The 22,549-nt window shown below is 39.5% G+C and overlaps 1 protein-coding gene across 1 annotated transcript in view; it reads right to left on the bottom strand.

Moving 5' to 3' along the window:
- Nucleotides 1-5,617: 5,617 nt before the first annotated feature.
- Nucleotides 5,618-22,549, bottom strand: part of IL23R (interleukin 23 receptor) — a 55,683-nt gene continuing 38,751 nt past the window's right edge. Inside the window, exons 8-11 of the mRNA XM_027114021.1 lie at nucleotides 16,238-16,327; nucleotides 13,816-13,921; nucleotides 11,211-11,301; nucleotides 5,618-7,617 (exon numbers count right to left, since the gene is read on the bottom strand). Of these exons, the coding sequence (XP_026969822.1) occupies nucleotides 6,967-7,617; nucleotides 11,211-11,301; nucleotides 13,816-13,921; nucleotides 16,238-16,327 (938 nt within the window). The 3' untranslated portion in view covers nucleotides 5,618-6,966. The remainder of the gene's footprint in view (nucleotides 7,618-11,210; nucleotides 11,302-13,815; nucleotides 13,922-16,237; nucleotides 16,328-22,549) is intronic.

The raw sequence follows: 22,549 nt of genomic DNA, 5'->3' as shown, positions 1-22,549 counted from the left end.
CCAAAGGAGAAACAAAGGCCTGAGCTGTGGGGCCTCCAGCATTTATGTGACAGAGAGGCCTAGGAGAAACCTGAAAACGAGGCTGAGAATGAGTAGCCAGAGAAAGAGGTCATGGGCTAGCGGTGTCCTGGGAGTGAAATGAAGAGAGTGTTTCAGGAAGGAGAGAGTAGTCAACTCAGTCAAATCTTCTTCTGCAAGGTACACCAAGATCCGTGTCCCTGTCCCAGAAAATAGGATGAAGAGAGAGAACATGAAACTCCAGTGATTGCCCAGGGTCACACACTTGGCATGTGGTAGATTTGAGATTCAAAAACCCTTATTGTTTGACCTTAATCCAAGCTCTTAAAGGGAAAATAAAACAAAGTGTAGTCCACCTATTTGCAACATCAGTTGTATTTGTAGCTCTACGTGCTTTTCTGCAAATTTTTTGTTAAAAAAATTTGGATTTTTAACAGAAGGATTTCCATGCTTAGTAAAACAAAGGAAACAAAATGGGGAAAAAATGGGAGTTTTAAAAAGTGCTTTTAAAAATCATCATTTCATTAAAGTTATGAGGATAGGCTGAAACCAACATCTAGCATTTTTCCAAAGTGTTTCTGGGTTGGTTTGTTTGTTGCATTCGAATTGCTTTTCTGCATTACTCTGGGCTTTAGCGAGCTCCTTCCCCATCCCTCACAAGGTTCTACATATGCTGCCTCTGTTCAATCAAGTGGAATCTCCGAAGTAGCATGCTGGGTGGAATGTGCAATGAATACTAAAAAAGGAAAAATGAACCTGCAAACATTGGCAGCTGGCAGCTTCTTAAAATCCTAATCTCATTTAATGAAATACAAGTGATTTTCAATTTTAGCTACTAAAATAATATTCTGCGTTGAATACCGAAGTAAAATGAGTGCTGAACTTTGTTTAAATCCAGATGAGAAGAGGTTTTAAATAAGCATCACATCAGCCAATATCCAATGAATATCAAATTTTGCATGTTTACTGTGAAATCCTGAACACTGAAAAGAAAACAGCAGGAGCGTGATGAGAGTTTAGGGTTGGTGTTGTTTACTAGGTGGACATGAGCAGCCTGCATTACCTAAAATGCATGCTTTTCAACTTTTCTAGTCCTTTTTCCTCCTCTTCAGTCCACAAGTCTAGTGACACTTCCTGCCTCTCCTCTCAGGTACCTCATATTCCCATTTTTGCTGTCTCCATTTAAGTATCTGTCTCTTCCCCCCAGACTCACATATGTGTGTACAGACATATATAAGAGGATTCATTACAGGAATGGGTATACTAGTGAAAAATTGGAAACAATCTAAATGTCCGTTAACAGGAGAATAGGTAAATATATTAAAAACACATTTATTCTATGGAATACTATGCAACTGTTTAAAGGAGTAAGATAAGGTTAAATATAATGACGTAAAAATTTCCAAGATACATTGATAGGTGAAAATAAAAAGTCACAGAATAATACTATATGTTAACCACTTAGGTAGAAAACATATTGGAAAGAACACCATTAACTTGTTGAGAGTCACTATTTTTGATGATGGGGATGACACATGGGAAGCAGGGGTGGGAAGAGGCACTGTCACTTTTCATTCCATTTACATTGGTATTGCTTAGATTTGATTTTGTCATGTATAACTGTATAGCTTAAAACTATGTATATATTTTACTGCTGTACTCTTTCTTTCTCACTCACTTCTAATAAAATTCTCAGGCAGGATGTGAACAGAAAGAAACAGTCAGGTTTATGGACTTCCGCATCTCACACTTGGGTTCCAGTGTTTGACTATTTATGATTTCCTTCCTGTGCTCTGACAAAGTCACTAATTTTAGGTATGCCTTTATGGTTAGAAACTGCATTTTGTTTTGCTTGAATTTTTGAACCAGTGATCTCAAGAACTGTGTTTCTGCAACACTTGCTTACTGTGTGAATCCTCTTCCTACCCCAAACAAAAAGGGACCATTTAAGAATAAGTTCTTAATTTGTTGCTAAATGCTAACGATGAGAATTAGATAATAAGTTGTTTTCCTGACCATAAACATAAAGGAAATGCATCTTCAGAAAATCGATGGAAATTCTGTATATAAAAGATGCAGATTATTTATCCTAAATTAAATTCAGAAGTGAAATTAGCAAAGTGGCTAGGGTAGTCCTAACATGAAACATTAATTGGGATTTAATGGTGATAATCTTAGCGGTAGGAAAGAGACATAATAACATTCTATCAAACCTTTGTTAGCTGTCCTTGTAATATTGCCTTAATGATAGCATCCAAGAAAGTTGCACACAATCCACTCCATGAATCAGAATCCAATTATTTTTTATTGGTTTCATGCTTTTACCCAAGAGAGATCCATAAATTGTTTTTAATCACTTCTTTTATCTTAAATCAATAGTGTCTGCCAAGTGGGTAATGTTTTCCATTAAAACATCATCTCCCTATAATTGGTATGATTACTTCATAAAGAGATAAACTGCAGCACAATTTGGCAGTCTTTGGGTTTATAAAATCTAATTATATTCACAACACAATATTTTATTCTTAGTAATCACAAAAAGAACATAATCTTGAACAAAACCCAGACATTTATGATGAAGTAATTGGAAAGAAACAAGTTAATTATTGCATATAGTACCACTTCTATTAGTAGTCTCCGAGAGAAAGCATTTTACAGAGTCATTCAGAGTGTAGGGAGGTTCGAGGGAGTTCTGGTCCTCTTTGCCTAGTGGCAACCTTGTGGCTGAGATGGGGAGTTTAGTTCAATCCTGAGGTACAGGCTTCTCAAGGCTGGGCTAGGACCCGGATCACCCAGGTGTGGACTAGCAATTCCCCAGCCTTGGATTTTCATATGCAAGCCTATGCATGGACGGATAGGCTGCTTCAGCAGCAGCTACAGGGGAGGGGTAGCGGGGACAAGCATGAACGTCACCCTCTGTTTCAACAGAATATTTGCTTTCACTTGTTTTATATTTGGGGCTTCTGCAACAGATTTCATTTGGAGAAAGGGGATCAGCTGCTAAAATTTATTTTTGAAAACCTCTGCCCTATGCCATAGTCATGTTCTGCCTCTATGTCAAAGGGACTGAAAATAGAAAGAAAGAAAAGAAGCTGGGAACACCTTCTGACTGAACCAGGAGGGCCAAACAACAACCCATGTTACCCAAAAACTGCATGCTAAAACTCTAAAGCCCTCTTATAGCATCAATATTATTTCTAACTCTGGCAGAAACAAATTCCTAATTTAAAAAAGGATAAAACACACACACAAACCAAGAAGATACCCCCAAATTGTAATTCAGTTTTTCCTCCCCATATTGCTTCTGTGTAAGAAAAGAGAGGTAGGGAGCAAAGAAGATTCAAAAACAGGAGGAAATTGGATGTCCCTTAATCAGCTTCAGTATTGTCCAGACCAAGGTGTTCCATTTTGCTCCAGCATCACTGCATACTAATCTACCTTTCCTTCTTTGTATTTCTCTCCCCTTCTTTCCTCTCGATGGTATCTCGAGGGGCTTTTTCTCTCCCTTTCTTCCTCTTTCTCCGTAACCCACTCCAATAAGTATGACACATTCATTTAGGAAACAGCAACTTAGATTGTGAGACTCAGAGAAAGAAAGTTAATAATAAGCCCAAAGGCTAGATGGAAAGGTGAAAAGATACAAAGTTGTCCCCTAAAGCTACAGAAAATTCTGACTGAGGAAGGGAAAGGTGGCAGAGGTCTGGGGTTAGGGGCAACTTGTCCAGGAGGGAAAGAAGTAGAGACATTAGCTCTGGAGAATTCTTCTATAAAAGGGACTTATCAGTGGCAAGCTGATTCTCACATGCAGCTCCTACCTGTGATTCAGATTGCAATGTCCCCTCCTGGGAAAGACCTTCCCTGACTGCCCAGCACAAAGTGGCCACCAAGTCCTTCTCTATCACATTATCCCATTTTACCTCTCTACATGGCACTCATTAGCTGGCATTTTTCTTCTTTATTTTTTTCTGCCTCTCTCGATCTCCTATCCTCACCCTCTTCCCCACCAAAAGCTCCCTGAAGGGCAGTGATTTGGTTCCATGTGCTATCTGCTTCTTGCTTTTAGAATATAAGCTCTAAGACTGCAGGGACTTGGCTGGTTTTGTTAACATCTGTATTGGTTCAAAGTGCCTTTACACATAGTAGGGGCATTCAACACTTCAGTGAATACTTGTTGAATAAGAATCATAGAAAGATGGGCTTCTCTGGTGGCGTAGTGGTTAAGAATCCTCCTGCCAATGCAGGGAACATGGGTTTGAGCCCTGGTCCAGGAAGATCCCACGTGCTGTGGAGCAACTAAGTCCGTGCACCACAACTACTGAGTCTGTGCTCTAGAGCCCACAAGCCACAACTACTGAGCCCGCGTGCCACAACTACTGAAGCCCATGTGCCTAGAGCCCATGCTCTGCAAAAAGAGCAGCCACGATGATGAGGCGCACCACAACAAAGAGTAGCCCGGGCTCACAGCAACTAGAGAAAGCCCACGCACAGCAGCGAAGACCCAAGGCAGCCAAAAATAAATAAATAAAATAAATAACTTTATTAAAAAAAAAGAATCATAGAAAGAAAACCCTTTGCCCTTTACCAAGGTTGCATTGTGATGAAGCAGTTGAAATTTTCTCTGAGTTGGGGCAATGGCAAGCATGCTGCTTTGTTTATAGGTATAGCCTCAAATTTTAGTCCATTGGGACCAACAAGGGCCAATGGCATGGATGGAACTAGAAGTATCTCCTCCATTCTTAACGTGATGTGGGTGTGAGAAGGACACTATAGGAAGAGAAAGCAGCCCCCTTTCTGCTCCAGGGGGACAAGAAGATGTTATAAAGGAAGCACTGACTGCATTGAAAGCACACACAGAAGATCAAATAATGCTGCAATCCTATAAGCCTGACAAAAGCTTTTTTGATGTGTGGCAGATTACAGTTATACTGAAACACACTATGAAAATATTTTTCACTTGTTAACAGATGTCTTCAGCAGATTGGTAAACATCAAAGATTCATCTTGGTCTTTTGTTATTTCTATCTCAAATACTACCCGCCTCTTTGCTTCATTGTATTCTCCCATTGGGTAAGGAATAACACAAAGGCATATGATCATTTACAAGTCAAGATATTTAATGTTAGCATTTCATTAGTGATTTAAAATATACACCTTTCAGAATATGTGAAGTACAACAAATATATACATATTTTAGGGTAAACAGAATAGAATTTCACAGCAGGAGATATATTTTTTACACCAATAGTATGTTCATTTTGGAGCACAATGGCTTTAGTAAATGATATAAAATAAAGAGGACCACCAAGGCAAAAAAAGAGATGAATTGTGATAAATTATTTATATGTTGGACATTAAACAGTCTTCATAGATGAGTGACCAAATGATTTATCATCCAAAGAGATGCTTCTGAGAGGGAAAAGGCACACTGGCCATACTTAACACTGGGACAACAGACAAAAACCAGGACAAACCAGGATGTGTGGTCATCCTCCTCATGGGGACATTTTTTTTTTTTTGCAGTACGCGGGCCTCTCACTGTTGTGGCCTCTCCCGTTGCGGAGCACAGGCTCCGGACGCGCAGGCTCAGCGGCCATGGCTCACGGGCCCAGCGGCTCTGTGGCATGTGGGATCTTCCCGCGTCCCCTGCATTGGCAGGCGGACTCTCAACCACTACGCCACCAGGGAAGCCCCATGGGGACATTTAATGACAACAAAACTGCTTTTGTGGTTTTTCTTTTTTTAAAAGCCAAAACAAAACAAAATAGCTTGCTCATGTGCTAACAACTGGTCCTTTTTTGATTAACTGCTTTGTTTGCTAAAATAAAACTAATCTGAATATAAATTATTGCTGACAACTGTTAGAAGAAGAGAAATTCAATGGGTAATCTATTCAATTTTCAAATTGTTCTGATCTTTAGAAAAAAGTCCCCCTGATGTAAAAATTAATCATAATAGAGATGTCTGCTGGGTACCGTTTCTCAATTAAAATATGCATTTTATATTTTTAAGATCACCTACTTCCAATATTGACCTGGTTGGCAGATAGAGTTCATCTCCAGTCCCAGCCCTTATTGACTGTGGCCATGAGGAGCACTGTGTTGCGAGGATTCTGAGGCCACCTTAGGGCTCAGAAAGGCACGTGGTGATGAGTTGGTGATGTTTACAGGAGACACAGGATATGGGGCAGTGACAGGTGTGGCAAGTATTGCCATCCTAGATTTGGAAAAATACCTGGTTTAACAATAATTTTGTGACAGATATCTAATACAAAAGAAATAATTACACCTTGTTGATCTTCTACCTCAATAAATCTACTACAGTGTAATTAATACACCAACTACACCACAGGAGAACAATGCCATCACTCTGAACTGGAATGAAGACAGCTATCTTGTGATTTCCACACATCACTGTTTTACAACTCTCTCAGTCCAAAATCAAAATAAGGAAGATCAAATTCTTAACATCTGAATAGAAAGTCGTAGGGCAAAAACCCAACACAGTAAACATGCAATTAATTGTTCCTCTGTTTCCATCCCTTACCTATTTTGTTGTCTGTGGGCTGTATTTTTATCTACTCGAGAGAACACTAAGTAATAAAATGAAAATTAAACTTGCTTTTCCTCTTGTAAGCGAATACTAATATCTCAATTTCAAAGAACGATTTTCAGCATTTATTTCACTACCACATATTTTGTATTATTTATCCTTCATACAAAAGAGAGATCTGTTTTGTGCCTTGTAATGAGGAAAATTCAAAAAGATATAGTTGATACATCTTCTAAAATATAGGAGGCATCCCTAATATTGTTGCTGCTTTTGTGGCCATGAATTATGTTCTATCTTTAGATCTTAATTCTCCAATTAAAAAAAAATAGGGCAGAATTAAATTTGTGTTGAGGGAGAGAGCCATCTTCAAATTGCAAGGCAGCTTTGGACTACACAGCTCTACTTTTCTAAGAGTGAAATCCTATTGAAGTGGCTTTCCAAAATATTTTGTGGAAAATAAGAATTTATAGATGGTAACGCCTCATTCATGCTCCCCAAACAGGTCACGAATTCATCAGGCAGCAGGGTCTGTTCTGGAATAGTTTCATTTGGTGATGCATTTTCCAAAAGCATGGTGGTTTCCCCTTCTTCAGGGTTTTGCATGTCTGGAGGACTGCATTCTCCTTGATTTAAAATGAGGCTTAATTCTTCAAGAAATCGTGTGTTGCTTAGCGAATTCATACTTGAGACAGAGAAAGAAAAATTAGGATATTTTTTAAACCTGGCATTCTTTCCCAGATTTAAGCAATCAGCTGGTGGCTCCAGAGTTGAGGAAGCTGTTTCATCATTATTGCTGAGATGGTTTCCCCCAGTGAGAAAATTTGAAATCTGGGGTTTATACCCAGTGTTGAGATCAGGAATATATACAATTGTAGTGTTGGTGAGTAGTGACTTCTGCAGGCTGTCGTTTGTCTCCACGGATCCTGTGTTCTTTTCCCTTTTGTAGTCCATGGGTTTTTCTTCTGGGAGAAAGATTTCTATCTCTGTAATCACTGGATCAACATATAGGACCTGTTCTCTGGAATTACTATTCATAAATTCACTTTTTTCCTAGAAAGAAAAGACATTGTTTTTTTTTTACAAAAGAAGTTTAAAGGAGCCAACTGGATAATTGAGTAAGAACTGGAGTTTTGCTTTCCCTCAACTTTCCTTTCCCCCTAATTTTTCTTCATATTGTTTCGCTTCCCATATGATTTCCTCCTTTTGTCTTTTGTTAACCCTGCTCCATTCCAAATGTTTGTTAAATTCTCCCAGGAGGAGACTGAAGGAAGGGAGTAATAAAAATAGTCCATGCTGTAAGCACATGCCTTTATTTAAAAATTTTAAAGAGAAAGAAGCCTCTTTCATATTAACTTGCAAATTATTTCAGGGCCTTTTAAAATTTTGGACTATTTCTTAATATTATAGTTCCTTTCTACAAGAAAATACTTTGTTGCTTAAATAAAAGAAAGTTGGCGGTGGGGGATAGTGCATGGAGAATCCTATTTTGCTTCCATTTGAGAATAAAGTTGTAGTAAATGCTTTGTGCTGTGGTTCTAAAGGCGTGCAGCTAGCTGCTCACAAGTCAGACATGTCTGTGATGATCAGTCAGGAGGGTGGGTGAAGAAAGTTTTTCTTTGTATAAAAGCCTGATGACTCTTCTGGTAAGAAAAGGACTCGAAGCCTTCCAGCTGATGGCTGGCTTCCCAGGGCAAATAACTCCCACCCAACACAATTACAAAATTATAGCCACTTGCTATGGACTGCATGTTTGAGTCCCTCCAGAATTCATGTGTTGAAGCCCTAACCCCCAATGTGATGGTATTAGGAGGTGGGGCCTTTGGGAGGTAGTTAGGTCATGGGGGTGGAGTCTTCATGAATAGGATTAGCGTTCTCATAAGAAAAGACACGAGAGAGCTGATCTCTCTGTCTGCTATGTGAGGACACAACCAGAAAGCAGCCATCTGCAAGAGAGCTGTCACCAGGAACCAGATCTGCTGGTGTCTTGATCTTGGACCTCCCAGCCTCCAGGACTGTAGGAAATAGATGTTTGTCATTTAAGCCACCCAGTCTATGGTTTGTCATTTAAGCCACCCAGTCTATGGTTGGAACAGCCTGAACTGACTAGAACACTACTCCTTAGTCTTTGGGCAGAAAGCAAAACCTCATCTGAAGGAAACCCTAAGGTTCATTTCTAATTCCAGGAGCCCAGAATGGGAAGGAAGTTTGACAAAGACAAAGACCTTGAATAAAGCAGCATGAAGGGTCGTTCAAATTTTCATTGGCTCTGCCTCCCCAAGGCACTTGCCAGGTTTGGGATGGGAAGGGCAGACATGTAGTCGTGGGTCAGATGAAGTCAAAGGAACTAGAGTTGCTATAGTAAACTGAGAGGAAGGCGGTGTTTTCCCCTCTTCTGGCTGGCAGCTGAGTGGAGAAGTGGATGGGAGTCAGACCATAGTGAAGGACATAGAAGAGCAACAGGGACTATTCCAGTGTGAGGACAGTAAAGGAAGAGGAGGATCTGATCACAACAATGGCAGGGGCAATACTCTGAATCACAGAGTGTCCCCAGTTCCCTAGGATAACTAGTGGGGGAGCAAGACAGAACGACTAAGTGGAATGTATATCAAGACCACAGTATTTATTAGTTGTAGTTTGGTGACTATGTACTTGTCCTTCAGTCAGCTGTTAACTGTGTACTTTATTCTATATGTGGGTTCAGTTATTCCAGACCACCTGTCCACTGTGTAGGCAACATTACCTCCTTCAAAATCAACCACGTCCACACCCTTTCTCTCCTTCAAGGATCCAGAGACAAGGATCCCTCCTCTTGCTCCAGGTGAGACTTTCCTCCACATCCCTTCATAGTCGTACTTGATCAGTCCCCTCCCTCCCCCGCCCCCCCCATACTAGTCCTCTCAAGCCCATTCAATTTAGTACAAACAGGCTTCTGAGTCCATACTGCTCTGGAGCTACTGTTAATACATTCGTCGCATCAGTATTGAGAGTATTTGATCATGTGTCAGCATAGCCCCTTTCTTACTTCCCTTCTAGACTACACTCCTCAAAAGATGTCTCCACTCTCAGTCCCCTTCCATTCACTTCTAACTGAACCCCTGGACCGGGACCACCAGTGACCTGCTCCTTGTCACATTCCACAGATGCAGATGCATTCCACTTCTTATGTTACAGACCCTCTACAAAGTCAGCACCAAGGACCCTTGCTTCTCGACACTTGGCCCACAACTCACGATGCTTATTTCTCTACCTTCCCATTCTGCCTCTTTCCTAGGACCATTCCTATTCCAATGGACACACCCTCACTGACTCCTCACTGGCTTTAGCAATAGTTTTCAACCCCTTAACAGTGTGCTCAGCATGGCTGTGTAGTGGAATCACTTGGGAAGCTTTGGAAAATGCTGAGGCCTGGGTCTCCCCCTCCCCACCCTCCCCCAAAGACACTGGGTTGTGGCCTGGGAATCAGGATTCTAGCATGCAACCAAGGCTGAGAACTGTTGCCTTAGGGACTCACCTGGGGCTAGGGAAGGAGTTGGTTAACGGGCTCACTAGATCTCCAAAAAGAGCCACTTTTTCTTGTTTTACAAATACTTGTCTTCCTCACATCATTTGAACAAAGGGTTCCTAGGCTAAAAATAACTTTTTTTCAAGTTTGAAAACTATTGATTGGCAGAATGAAGTCTGAGTTCCATAATAAGGTCTCCTGTGATCTGATCCCACTCTGCATTCCCACATTATTCCAGTCACTCCTCACATCAAGTGTTTCCACAAAGCAATACCCAACATGCTCTTCTCACCTCTGTGTCTTTGCTCATGTAGCCTGTCTATTTTGAATGTCTTCCATTTCTCCTGAGCAACTCCTTCCTGTCTTTTAATATGTTTCCTCTATACTCTCATCATGTTTTGTCTCATCTCTGTTACTGTACTACGTCACTGCATTGCAATGCTTGAATGATGTGTCTGTCCCATCAACTGAGTTTTGAACCCCTTGACAGCCAGGCTGGAGAGCCAGAAAGTGTAGGAGCACACATAGCAGATTACTTCCCCTCTTCCATAATCAGCAGCAGCTCCTCCATAACTGGCAAAGTCCCCTACAGCTCAGGGTCTTCCTGGGGCACCCTTCTATTCTTTGCTAAACTGGATACCTGGCCCACCCCTGGTGACGCCATCTGCCATAGTCCCCTCACATTCATCTTCTCGAATTCCACTGGGTCTCAGGAGCAAAGTGGTGTCCTCCCTGGGCTCCACCTGCTTCTCCAGTCTCATGTAAAACAGAAGCCCCTTTGTGTCTCTGAGGCTCGATCTATTGAGATTTTCTTCCCTCTTCCTTTTGTCCCTGAAGACACCTTCCAATTGCTTGGCCACCAAGTAAGTGGCTCTGGCACCTGGCTTACAATCTTCCATTCACTCTTCTCTTTTGAATGGCATTGCTTCTCTCTTTCATCTCTCTTTTCTTCCCTTAGTCCATTCTCTCATCTCTCTTAAGTATGATTTGAAATATGTATAATTTTATCTCTACATAAGCCATACTGTTGTGCAAATATGCACACATATTTCTTTATTTGAATGGAAATTCTACTCTAATTATTGGACTGCACTCTTGGTTTCAGCTGCCATTTAGTTTGTATTTGATGGTGTTTGGTTACCTGTAGCATTTTCACAACATTGCTATTTTCTATATTAGGAATATCTTCATAAAGCCACTTCGGTATTAGCAATAAGATTCTTCTTTTAATTCTAAAAAACAAAAAATGACTAAGAATAAGCATCTTACTTGAGGATTGGTGCAGGCAATCATCTAGGAGATTAGGAAATCAACTAGAATGGAATGCATAATTAAAACCAAACTTTCCGATGCAGAAACTAAGATTTCCATCTCTTACTTTAAAAAGTTATGTGGAAAGTTGATTCAATATCTTTTCAGATTTTCCTCTTCTCTCTATTGCTCTGCCTGTCTCTAATAAGCCAGAACATTACAAAACACTCACACTAGATTCAAGATAAATGGGAGAACCACCCAGGAAGTGAAACTATACACATGTTAAATATGGCAAACCATTATAAGCTGAGATGTCAGTGTGGAAAAGTTTGTAAAACCTAAGGGATATTTTGTAAAACTTTCCAAGGGGACCATAACCACAGAGAAATATTAAAGAAGAGAATGTCATATAATAAAACTATAATATTTGAGCTCCTCTAATTGTAATGATTCTAAATAGGGTTGAGATGATAGTGGTGGCTCCAGACTTTCCTTATGTAGTTGGAGCAGGAGTCCTGGGAAGTTGGCTTGCAGTTGTGTGGCATGGTGAGGACACCAGTTTTTACTTAGGCTGTGTGCTTATTACGGATCTCTGGGATCGGGTGGTGGAAGGAAGAGTGAGAAACTGTGAACACCTCACTTTTCCTCCTAAGCTACCCCTTGGCACTGCCACTGTGTTGAAAGCACTTTCTGCATTTACGTAAAAATTGATTTGAGCAAAAAGGTTGTCCCGGGAGCTTCAAAGAGACTACACTGATCTCTGGCACATTATTATGTGTTAACAATGCAGCACAACAGATCAGACTCTTATATCTGTTTATACAGCTTCTCTAAGAACTTTTACTAAGTATCAACCAAATTAGCTGCATGGACTTTGCTTGCCCAATTTGACCTTGAACTGTAGGGTAAAAAATAATTTCTTTACACATATTTATACAATGTTTTATGGTTCAGTTTTTTAAATAATTCACACTCCCTATGTATACCTAAAATTAGACCAAATTAGTAAGTTCATGCTATTGAAGAAAAGTTTTTATACAGCATACTGATACAGTGAGAAAAATATATATGTGTGTGTGTGTATATAGATAGATAGATAGATAGATACTACTCTTGTTTTCATTATATTTAAAATTGTTTTGCTCTCCATTTTCCAGTTCTGTTTCTGAAATAAGGCTTTTATAAATAATGTAAAGTTATAGTAAAAACAGTATCTGCTCATATGTAAAATAGTAATATTGGAATTATCTCTGGTTTTATCTTTTTAAAAAGAATGCTTATTTAAATAATTAAATTAGCAAAGAATTGTTTTATTTTCTTATTTATCGTTACCAGTAGGAAGTTAATTTTTAGTTTGTAACAAACTTAATGTTATTTAAAATTTTACACTGTCTAGGACATCTTTGGATAATAACACAAATATTAATATGATTATGCACTACAAGTTGGAACATTAAGATATTTCAAAGGGTTTTATAATCAAGTATATTTTAAAACAACCTGAAATAAAGTTCCATATTAGTTTTCTCACCTCACAAGGGTACCAGGGATATATTTATTAATGTGTAATTTAAAAGCTTAGGTTTTGAGGAAAAAGCCTATGTAAATTTAAAAAATATATCACTAGTGTACCTTATTCACAATAGCTCATTCTGAATCTCTCTACTGCATTTTGATTATAAATTTCAAAGAAAGAAGGATTATCTCATGAAGCAAGTGATGGCAAGAAATAGAAACTCAGTGCCAATTAGGCAAAGAACATTCACATGTGTTAAATTTGTGCATCACTGGACGAACTGGGGAACTGCCACATCAAACAACTTTATTAACCAATTAGAAATACTCAGTGCATCTGGTAAAATTTAGGGTGTCAAAGGCCTTGCTTCTCTCAAAGTCTCATTTTAAAATAATTAGGCATTGATCTTTATTATACTAATACCATATTGGAAAAAAATGACTGAAGGAGGCCAAGGGGAATGGGCATTGGGGCTGGATGCTAAAACACTAAGACGATTGGTATCAAAGTGATGAATTCACACATTGCCACACTTCTCTTCACATTGATTCAGGGGATTTGCTTGGGTAGAACTTGAGGTAGGTTACGACTTAAACTACTGTGAAGAATTCAGGCACTGTAGACAGACTTGAGGGCACAATGAGAAGGCTGCGTAAGGAAAGACAGAACATGGGCTGAGACGTCAGCTGTTCCTGGCTTAGTGTTTGGTGACCTTGGGCTGAGCACTTAACCTCTCTAAGCCTCGTGTAAGTCATCTGTAAAATAGGCCACTGAGCTTTTCTGGCAGGATCTTGCAAGGATTAAATGAATGACATTTGGAAATAGTTTGGCATGGGTGGGTACTCATTGAACAGTTTCTTTTGTCTTTCTCTCAAGAAAAATGTTGATGAATTTTTCTAGTAAATCATAGAATTGACTACATTTTGATGGTACCAATATATGTCTAAATGAGAAAACAAATTCTACAAAAACTTACCCAGTTCTGAGCGATCTGTTCAATATCCCAATCAAAGAAAGAATTGATAAAATAACGGCAAAGAAGACCATTCCTAATAGAAGCCCAATGTCTTGTTGCCTATTGTCTGAGAGGAAAGAAAAATAATTTTAGGTATAATTTCCATCTATATGACGCCAGAATCATTGTTCTTCTACTCTGCTCCAAGTGAAGGTCATTGATCTCAAAGGAAATAGGAAGGGGAAATAAAATTAACCTTTACCTTGGGCTGTAAAGTGACTGCCCTTCCAAACTGCACAATACCTTTTGTTTGAGGGAATTGGGCTGCATATATCTGATGTCAGTGAATTGAGTCTCTGGCAAACGTGGTCAGCATTAGACATTTTTCTGAGCTTGTGCTTGCATATTTTATATAAAAAAAAGTTTAGTGATAAACATCACTTGGTTTGTTCGGCACGAGTGAGAATTCCCAGTTGCTTGCGACAGAGTCTAAAGCTGGCCACAGTCACAACTGAGTTGTTTTTTTTTTTTTAACCTTTTGTACAAGACAGAAGTTATGTACAACTTGTCACCATTCTTCGAAATTTATTGTTCATGAATTTTTTCCTGCTAAAAAAGAACCTTCACTCTACTTAGAACAATATTTGTTATGAGAGAACTCCAAATTGCCATATATCTTACACTGACATTTTATTTTAAAAACAGTGCTTTTTTTGAATTTTGAAGTGGAATTAATCACCTGTAATCTTTAAATAATTATTATATTCGGCATGTGTTACCTACCAGTCTCATCCTATTTTCTCCCTAGTACATGAAAAACCCTATTTTCTATTTTCAAATGTAAACTTTAATTTGGACATGACTTGTCATGCTGGAGTTGGTTCTGAGCCATGCTGGGTATTGGCGCCTTCCATCCTCCTTCCTCCCCAGCTTTGGCAGACGTTTATCGGATACTTACCATGTGTCAGACACTGAATTGGCCCTGCCCTAGTTATTCCCCAGCTGCACCTAACATGCACTTGGGGGTCTCCTTGCTGTCCAGCCCCTCTCCTAAAGCCACTGGTGGGCCAGGGCCAGTGTGGCTTACTTCGCTCCAAAGTCCCAGTGGGGTATGGAATTAGTGTTTTCCTAGGACTACAATACTATTGCTAAGGATTTCAAGCAACTAACGGGAGGTACTGGCTTCCACATATCCTTGTGCATTAGTCCTGGAGGAGAATGAGGAATTCCCAAGTTAACATGGGGCCAGGTAAAGGGGTTTGAGGAGTAGAGCAGAGTCACCAAGAGAATAACCTGAGATACCTGGGTTCGAACTAGATGCTGCTGCTTATCAGCTCCGTAACATCAGAGCATAATAATGAACTTGCTGAAGCTCAAGTTTCCTCTTCTGTAAAATAATACCTATCTCACAGAGCAGCCATGGGTTCCTAGCCTCCACAATTCCCACAGAAATATCAAGGTGCAAGTCTTGCAGGCATTTGTAATTAGGGATCTGTGCTGAACCTAAGCACTTGGCCCGTAATTGATTCACATAAAGCAAGTTCAGAGTACCCTTACATTGCTTCATTTCCTATATAACACTTGCTGCCACCTTCCTTTTCTTTTTTTTGTTTGTGGTTTCCCCCACCCCACCCTGTCTATCTGGAATGGAAGCTCCATGAAGACAGAGCCTTTGTTCATCTTTTTCACTGCGGATTCCCCAGTACTCAGAATAGTGCCTGGCACATAAAATATGTGCCTGGCAACATAGAATATTTTTTGAATAAATAAACAGAAGTCCAAAGAATGTCAATATCACCTGCCAAAGTTTTTATACTATTCTTGCCAGATTTCTATGCAAGGAGATAAATGCTCTACAACCTGATCTAGTATCTTTTTTATGCCTGAAACATTTAGATATGCTTATCAATGGAAAATACAAAGTCATACTAACAAATAAAATGGGAGCTGGTTTATATAAGAGAAGGAGCACAGACTTCAGGATTTGAAAATTGTATTTGAATTTTAGTCCAGACAAGTTCCTCAACCTCTCTGAGCTCCAGTTTTCCCATCTGTAAAATAGATACATAGCACTTACCTCAACAGGTTGCTTTGAAGATTGATGAAGATTTTGAAGATTGAAAAAGATGATGTATATGAAATTCCTAGCACATGGTAGACACTCACATAATGGTATTTTTTAGGAAGAATTTTTGAGGTCTTGAGCCCCAGCAGCAATTGAACTGAACGTGTATCTAACCCAGAGCAAAGCTGGCAAAATCTACCTAAACCGCTCCTTACATTCAATTTTAAGCAGATTTTTGTTTGATTATTTTCCTATGGAAAGCATGTGGCATATCTTACTGTCAAGAAACGTATGCCTGACACATGATTTTTCAGTCTGGAGCATTCAGATGGATGATTAGTAAAGACTACTCAACAAACCTAAGCAGTATTTTCTTACCAGAAGTAAGGTGTCCTTCAAAGATGGAAGCAATTAGAAGCCCAGAATTCTGAGTATCATGTTGAAATGATTTCAGTGTGACCTGGGGAACTTAAACAAAAAGAAAATAGTGTCAGCTTTTTATTTTTTGCACTCAGGTTACCCAATTTCCTAAGAGAGTTTCTTCACTTGTTTGGAGATGATTAAAGCAAACCAGTAACTTTAATAGGCTGGAAAGATGGAGTAAAAGCAAAAACCTGTGTGTGTGTGTGTGTGTGTGTGTGTCTTCTTCTTTTTATTAAATTGGGTAAATCCTAAAGGAGGAAACATTCAAAGGACAATAAAAACTACCTAGGGTTTGTAAGACTTGAAGGTGTGTCCACTAATTTCATGAGGCTTCTAGGCAACAAATTCCAAGGAGCTTTATTTCATTCACCGAGCCAGAAAAAAACACACAACTGGTCTCTACTTGATTCCTTCCAATAGATGATGCAATAAAGTTTAGGTTTCCTTAAGAGCCTCCAAGATGTGTCACTTTTGCCTTTGCACAGTCTTACAGATGCTGTTTGTGAACAGCCTCTTGGCTTCATATAAGAAGCCCAGTTTTGATTAGCAGACACTTTGAGGTTATAACATAAGGGTGGAATGCCATTAATGACTTCCCTCTGCTCCTTCCCCACGGGCAAGGATCCTGGCCAGCCCTGTCTACCCGTAAAGCCTGTCAGAACACTGCTAATGAAATCTTCTGACCAGGGTGGGGTCAGCTGCCTTGGTAGCTAACTTGTTTTCAGCCTGAACTCAGAAGAGTCCTGGATGGGCTTCCCTGGTGGCTCAGTGGTTAAGAATCTGCCTGTCAATGCAGGGGACACGGGTTTGAGCCCTGGTCAGGGAAGATCCCACATGCCGCGGAGCAACTAAGCCCGTGTGCCACAACTACTGAAGCCTGTGCTCTAGAGCCTGGGAGCCACAACTACTGAGCCCTCGTGCCACAACTACTGAAGGCCGCGCGCCTAGAGCCCATGCTCTGCAACAAGAGAAGCCACCGAATGAGAAGCCCGCACACCTCACCTCAATGGAGACCCAATGCAGCCAAAAATATAATAATGATAATAATAAAATAAAATAAATAAATTTATAAAAGAGAAAAAAAGAGTCCTGGAGTTTCCTTACCCACCTCCTCCCTCCTGATAATTAAAAGCTGCCAGAGGTGACTTCAAGGACACAATTCTCCCAGCTGACAGAAGATATTCCTGAAAATGGTTCTAAGCTCTGGATCTCCAAGAGGGCCTCAAGCCCTATTTATTCAGTCATTCTGATTTCAGTGTTCAAATTCTTCTATTAAAAGAATCACTTTGGGGGCCAGGGAGAAATCACAACTTGAGGTGTCCTTAACTGCTACGGAGATATCATAGGCTTGTATAACAAGCTGTGTGGCCAGGGCAACTCTTTTTGAGAAAAATATCACAGAGTTCCGATAAAAAGATTCCTATGGGTCTTTGGAAATGTTTTAAAAAGGCTGATCTGGGTGCAAACACAGGCTCGATTGAAGAGTAGTTTTCTAAGAACAATGGGTAGGGAATTTTAGAAGATGAAAACATCAGAAAAGCCAAAAGTTCTTTCCTGTGTTTTTATTCTCAATTCTCCACAGCAAGAGGGAAATGTTTTACTGTGGATTGTGACAAATCAGAAGCTCTTTCTGGCTCCTCAGTGCTTCACTACGTCTCTTTTTTCCCTAAGTATGTGGTTCCATCCCCAGTGGTCAACAGCCAGGCTTATTCATCTAAATTAGTATTTTACAGGCTTATGTTCATTCTCAGGGAGCCCAAGCAGGAGTCTGCATCTACATTAGTTTACAATTTTAAGAAAAATATTACATTAAAATGTAACACAACTTTCAATTTTGCAAAATCATGGGTTTATAGCATATGTTGCTGGATTATTTTTGTTTTCACTTTTATTATTTTAAAGTTAGCATTTTTATTTAAAAATATATATGGTGCTGTTGGCTTTTAATACAGGTTAATATAATTCTGTTGTATAAACTGCAGGTGGTTATTTGGCATGAAACGTCAGTTATTAATTTGCATCACATAAAAATAATTTTCATATCTGACTAGGGCTTTATTAGCCCTAATAGAGAATAAACATAATCTTCCTTTAGAGTCTTTTTGTTATCATAGTTTCAAATCAACCAGGTGTATTAATTTAAATTAGATTAAAGTCAGTTAAAAGAGATGCTTAATTGTAAGAGGGTAATATCACAAAGAATCAGATATCTGAAGTAAGACAATTTATAAACAAAACTGTCAGAGAAGAAATCAAGCCAATGACAGATTTTTTTTTATTAATGTTTATTGGAGTATAGTTGCTTTACAATGTTGTGTTAGTTTCTGCTATACAGCAAAGTGAATCAGTTATACGTATATACGCTGTACCTATATCCACTCTTTTTAGATTTCCTCGCCATTTAGGTCACCATAGATCATTGAGTAGAGTTCCCTGTGCTATACAGTAGGTTCTCGTTAGTTACCTGTTTTATACATGGTAGTGTATATATGTCAATGACAAAATTTTTAAGCGAAGGACTGAAATGAAGCCATATAGGCTATTATCTTCATGACATACTGCCACCAAGTGGCTAGGTCATTTCTTCTTAAATCATACTTAATATTTTTCATTATAAAAGCAGTAACTATAATAGGAAAAAATAATTTTAATAAGAAAAATAGAGAGAGAAAAAAACTCTAATACATCCCTTTAATCCACCTGCCATGACTGAAAAACATTCTTTATATCAACTCTAATCATCAGTGTATTGCCTAAAATGCTAGAAAAAAATCTCATGGTATTTTTGTTATTTATTTAATATCTGCAGTGTTATGTCTGTAAAGAGACAGTTCTGTCCCTGCAGCGGAATATTAAATTATGCTTTATTACTCTCACAGCATATATTTGAGTATACTCAGAAACCCCAAATCATCTCTAATTTGGTAAGAATTTTTATATAACTTATACACACTGACATTGGACACTAGAGTTAGTCTTAACAGAAGGCAGTATGTTTATAGGGAGTTTAGAATGGTTTTAAAAAAAGATGCAGTTTCTTGTTCTTGGACAAAACTAGAAGCATAACTACATTCTTTGGCCTACCCAATACCAGCTTAATTTAATCAAATCCACTCAAAAGGAATTAGTTTTAGCAATAATGTATTCCATCTGTTTCTTAGGGATAATGTCAAATCAGCCTCCTCAGCCTTTCCCTCTACGTCTACCATGGGGCAAAGTGTGTTTTGTTATTCTTTTAAAGTGATGATTTATCGAGTACTAATTATGTTCCAGATACTGTACTAGGCTTTGCATGCTTTCTCTCAGTTAATTCTTACAACAACCCAATCAGGTAGATAGTACTATTGTCCTCATTTTATGGATGAGGAAACAAAGGCAAAAAGGATAAATGACTTGTCCAAAGTCACCTAGGTAGAGGTCCAAGAGTGAAAATTCCTCCCTGGTTCTGGCATGTAATTTGTGCTGGTCACTGGCTCCATTAATTAATAATCTCACTTTTGTAGCAGGATGGCTCCAGATGGAGCAGCTGAGTCAGCCTTGCAAGCAGTGCTCCCATGCTGAGACTTAGCCATTGCTCCCTGGGGGCTGGCCAGTGTGTTAGAGCTGCCTGGCCTTGTAGGGCTTGGAACCCACCACAATGGACGATGGTTGGGCTAACCCATTGAGCACTGATTCTCAGACTCTTCCAGCCTAGAGTTATCTTCTTCTGAACACCAACTATTTCCCTTTTATACAAGCAATACTTGCTAACTGTAGGATGCTTGAAAAGTATAGAAGAGTATGAAAAAGAAAATATAATTTTACATTTGTTCACAAACTAGAAACAATCATTTTTTTACATTTGTTAACAGTCTTTTGTGTATATCTGTACCCTAGTTGAGATCATGCTCTTTACTAAATGTTGTGTCTGGGATTTTTAAATTTAATATTATATCATGAACATTTTACAATTTTTTAAAAAATTGTTCAAAATCATCATACTAATGGCAATTTAATATTTCATGATGTTTGTACTGTGTTTATTCAATCATCCTCCATTAAAAAAGCGTATAGCTTGGTGATTTCAAATAACCAGCTTTGGATTCAGATGAAACTCAGTTCAAATCCCGACTCTACCACTTGGAGTTGCTTGGCCCTGGGCAAGTTGCTTAACTGCTTTGTGACTCAGTATCTTCATTTGTAAAATTGGGTAATAACAACGCTTCATTCATGAGGTTTGATGACATAGTTCATACAAAGCACTTAGTACCATGCCTTATACAAATTAAAAGCTTAATAAGCATTAGCTATTGCTATGATTGGACTTTTAGATTGTTACCAAATTCTTACTTTTATAATTAGCTTTTACTTTTTTTTTTTTTTTTTTTTTTTTTTGCGGTACGTGGGCCTCTCACTACTGCGGCCTCTCCAGTTGTGGAGCACAGGCTCCGGACGCGCAGGCTCAGCGGCCATGGCCCACGGGCCCAGCCGCTCCGCAGCATGTGGGATCTTCCCGGACCGGGGCACGAACCCATGTCCCCTGCATCAGCAGGCGGACTCTCAACCACTGCGCCACCAGGGAAGCCCTATAATTAGCTTTTAAATAAATATCATTGTACATAAGACTCCTTTCCATAGCTCTGCTTATTTCCTAAGGCTAGATTTCTGTAAGTGGAATTACTGGGCCAAAGGGTATGGACATTTATAATGCTCCTTTGTTTATTTTTGTTCTTGCCAGTCTTGGTGTCAGAGCCACACTAATCAAGGCCTGCTTCTTAGAGGTTTGACCAGAGCCGACACAGGGACCTTTCTAGATCTTTCTCTTTCAGAAGTTTCTAGATATTTAAGAAAGAGGAGCCACATTAAAGGTGTGTTTTTCAAGTTAGTGAAGGGTTTTTTTTCCATCTTGTTTTTCTTAAAACATAAACATCTCCTTTTGATTTCTTTCTATTCTCCTTCTTCTAATAATCTCAGCTATTCACAGCATTTACATGCTATCTCCCTAGGCCAATTTAGCTCTGTGGTTGGAATTCAACATTATTGGGCTAAGGGTGAAGATTTGACCCCAGTCCCTGTCAGATGGCAAAGCAAAAGACAGTGGCCAGACCTATCAAATAGGCACCAGAAGCCCAGGGCAGAGAAAACAATACATCAGAACAAACTCTTTATCACACCTCGAAAAACAAGTCAAACTATGAATCATTTCATGAGTTACCGTGTTATCCTTGTATATTAATGATAGGAGGTCGTGCCTAGGCATATTCAAGGGACCGTCTTCATGCTTATATTCCTAGGCTGTAAGTACTTGGTACATAGAGAGTAAAGAAGGTAAGAAATATGTATATGGCAATCATATTGTTAAAGAGAAAGAATAAGAGAAGGAAAAGGTAAAAAGCAGCAGCCACCTAGACATTTTCTTGAGTGACATGGACCACACAGAGGTGAGGGTCTGATGTCAAAGTGTAGCAAAATTCTATGTGCAAGAATAGGCAGCTTCCAAGTTTTACGCAGTGGTTTAGGATTCTTCAGAGGTGCAACCTTGCTGTCAAGCCAGCGTGTTCCTGTTCCTGAGTCTGAACAGTCTAGTGGACATTTGCCATTTTTCAGTTGCCCAGCACCAGGACTTACTCTGTGGGCATCCTAGGGTAGGTAGGAGGCCAGTAGGGCTTCCCACTGTGGTAGCCTCAATGGAGCAGAGGCCCCCTCTCCCCACAGCCAGCAAGTAGCTGCAAGCAGATGACCTGAGCCTAGCTCATCAGATGCCCTCCTCCCCACCTTGCACAGGACACACAGCTCCAGGAAATCGCTTAGAATCCAATATGGGTGCAGCAGCTATATCCAGGGTCTGGTAGCAGCAGCACCAGTGGAGTGTCCAGGGCACAGGGCAGGCAGTGGCAGTGACCACAGTGCCAGCTGCAGAGTTCTCACCAGATTCTTCCTAGGCTGCGATTTTGGCTGTGGTTCTAGTTCCTGCAGCCCTTGGATCCTGCCCGTGATCATTTTGCCAGCCTTTCTACTACTTTCCAGCTATCTTTCCCATAATTCTCTTTCTGCTTAAGAGAACCAGATTTTATTTCTTTTGCTTGCACCTATCGCAGTGAAAACTTGTGTAGTTGGTAAAAATTGCAATTGTTGGTAGTGGGTGGTTAGGTGAGGAGACATGGTAGGACAATAATGACCCCACAAAGATGACCATGCTCTAATCCCTGGAATTTGTGTATAGATTACCTTATATGGCAAAAGGGATTTGAGATGGAGAGATTATCCTAAATTACAGGGACGAAATTT

Source organism: Aethalodelphis obliquidens, unplaced genomic scaffold, assembly GCF_003676395.1.
Source record: "Aethalodelphis obliquidens isolate GAN/ISIS:26980383/991018 unplaced genomic scaffold, ASM367639v1 scaffold13, whole genome shotgun sequence".
NCBI classification, from domain to species: domain Eukaryota; kingdom Metazoa; phylum Chordata; class Mammalia; order Artiodactyla; family Delphinidae; genus Aethalodelphis; species Aethalodelphis obliquidens.
Note: the sequence above shows the minus strand (reverse complement) of the source record. Positions and strands in the feature narration are given on the sequence as shown.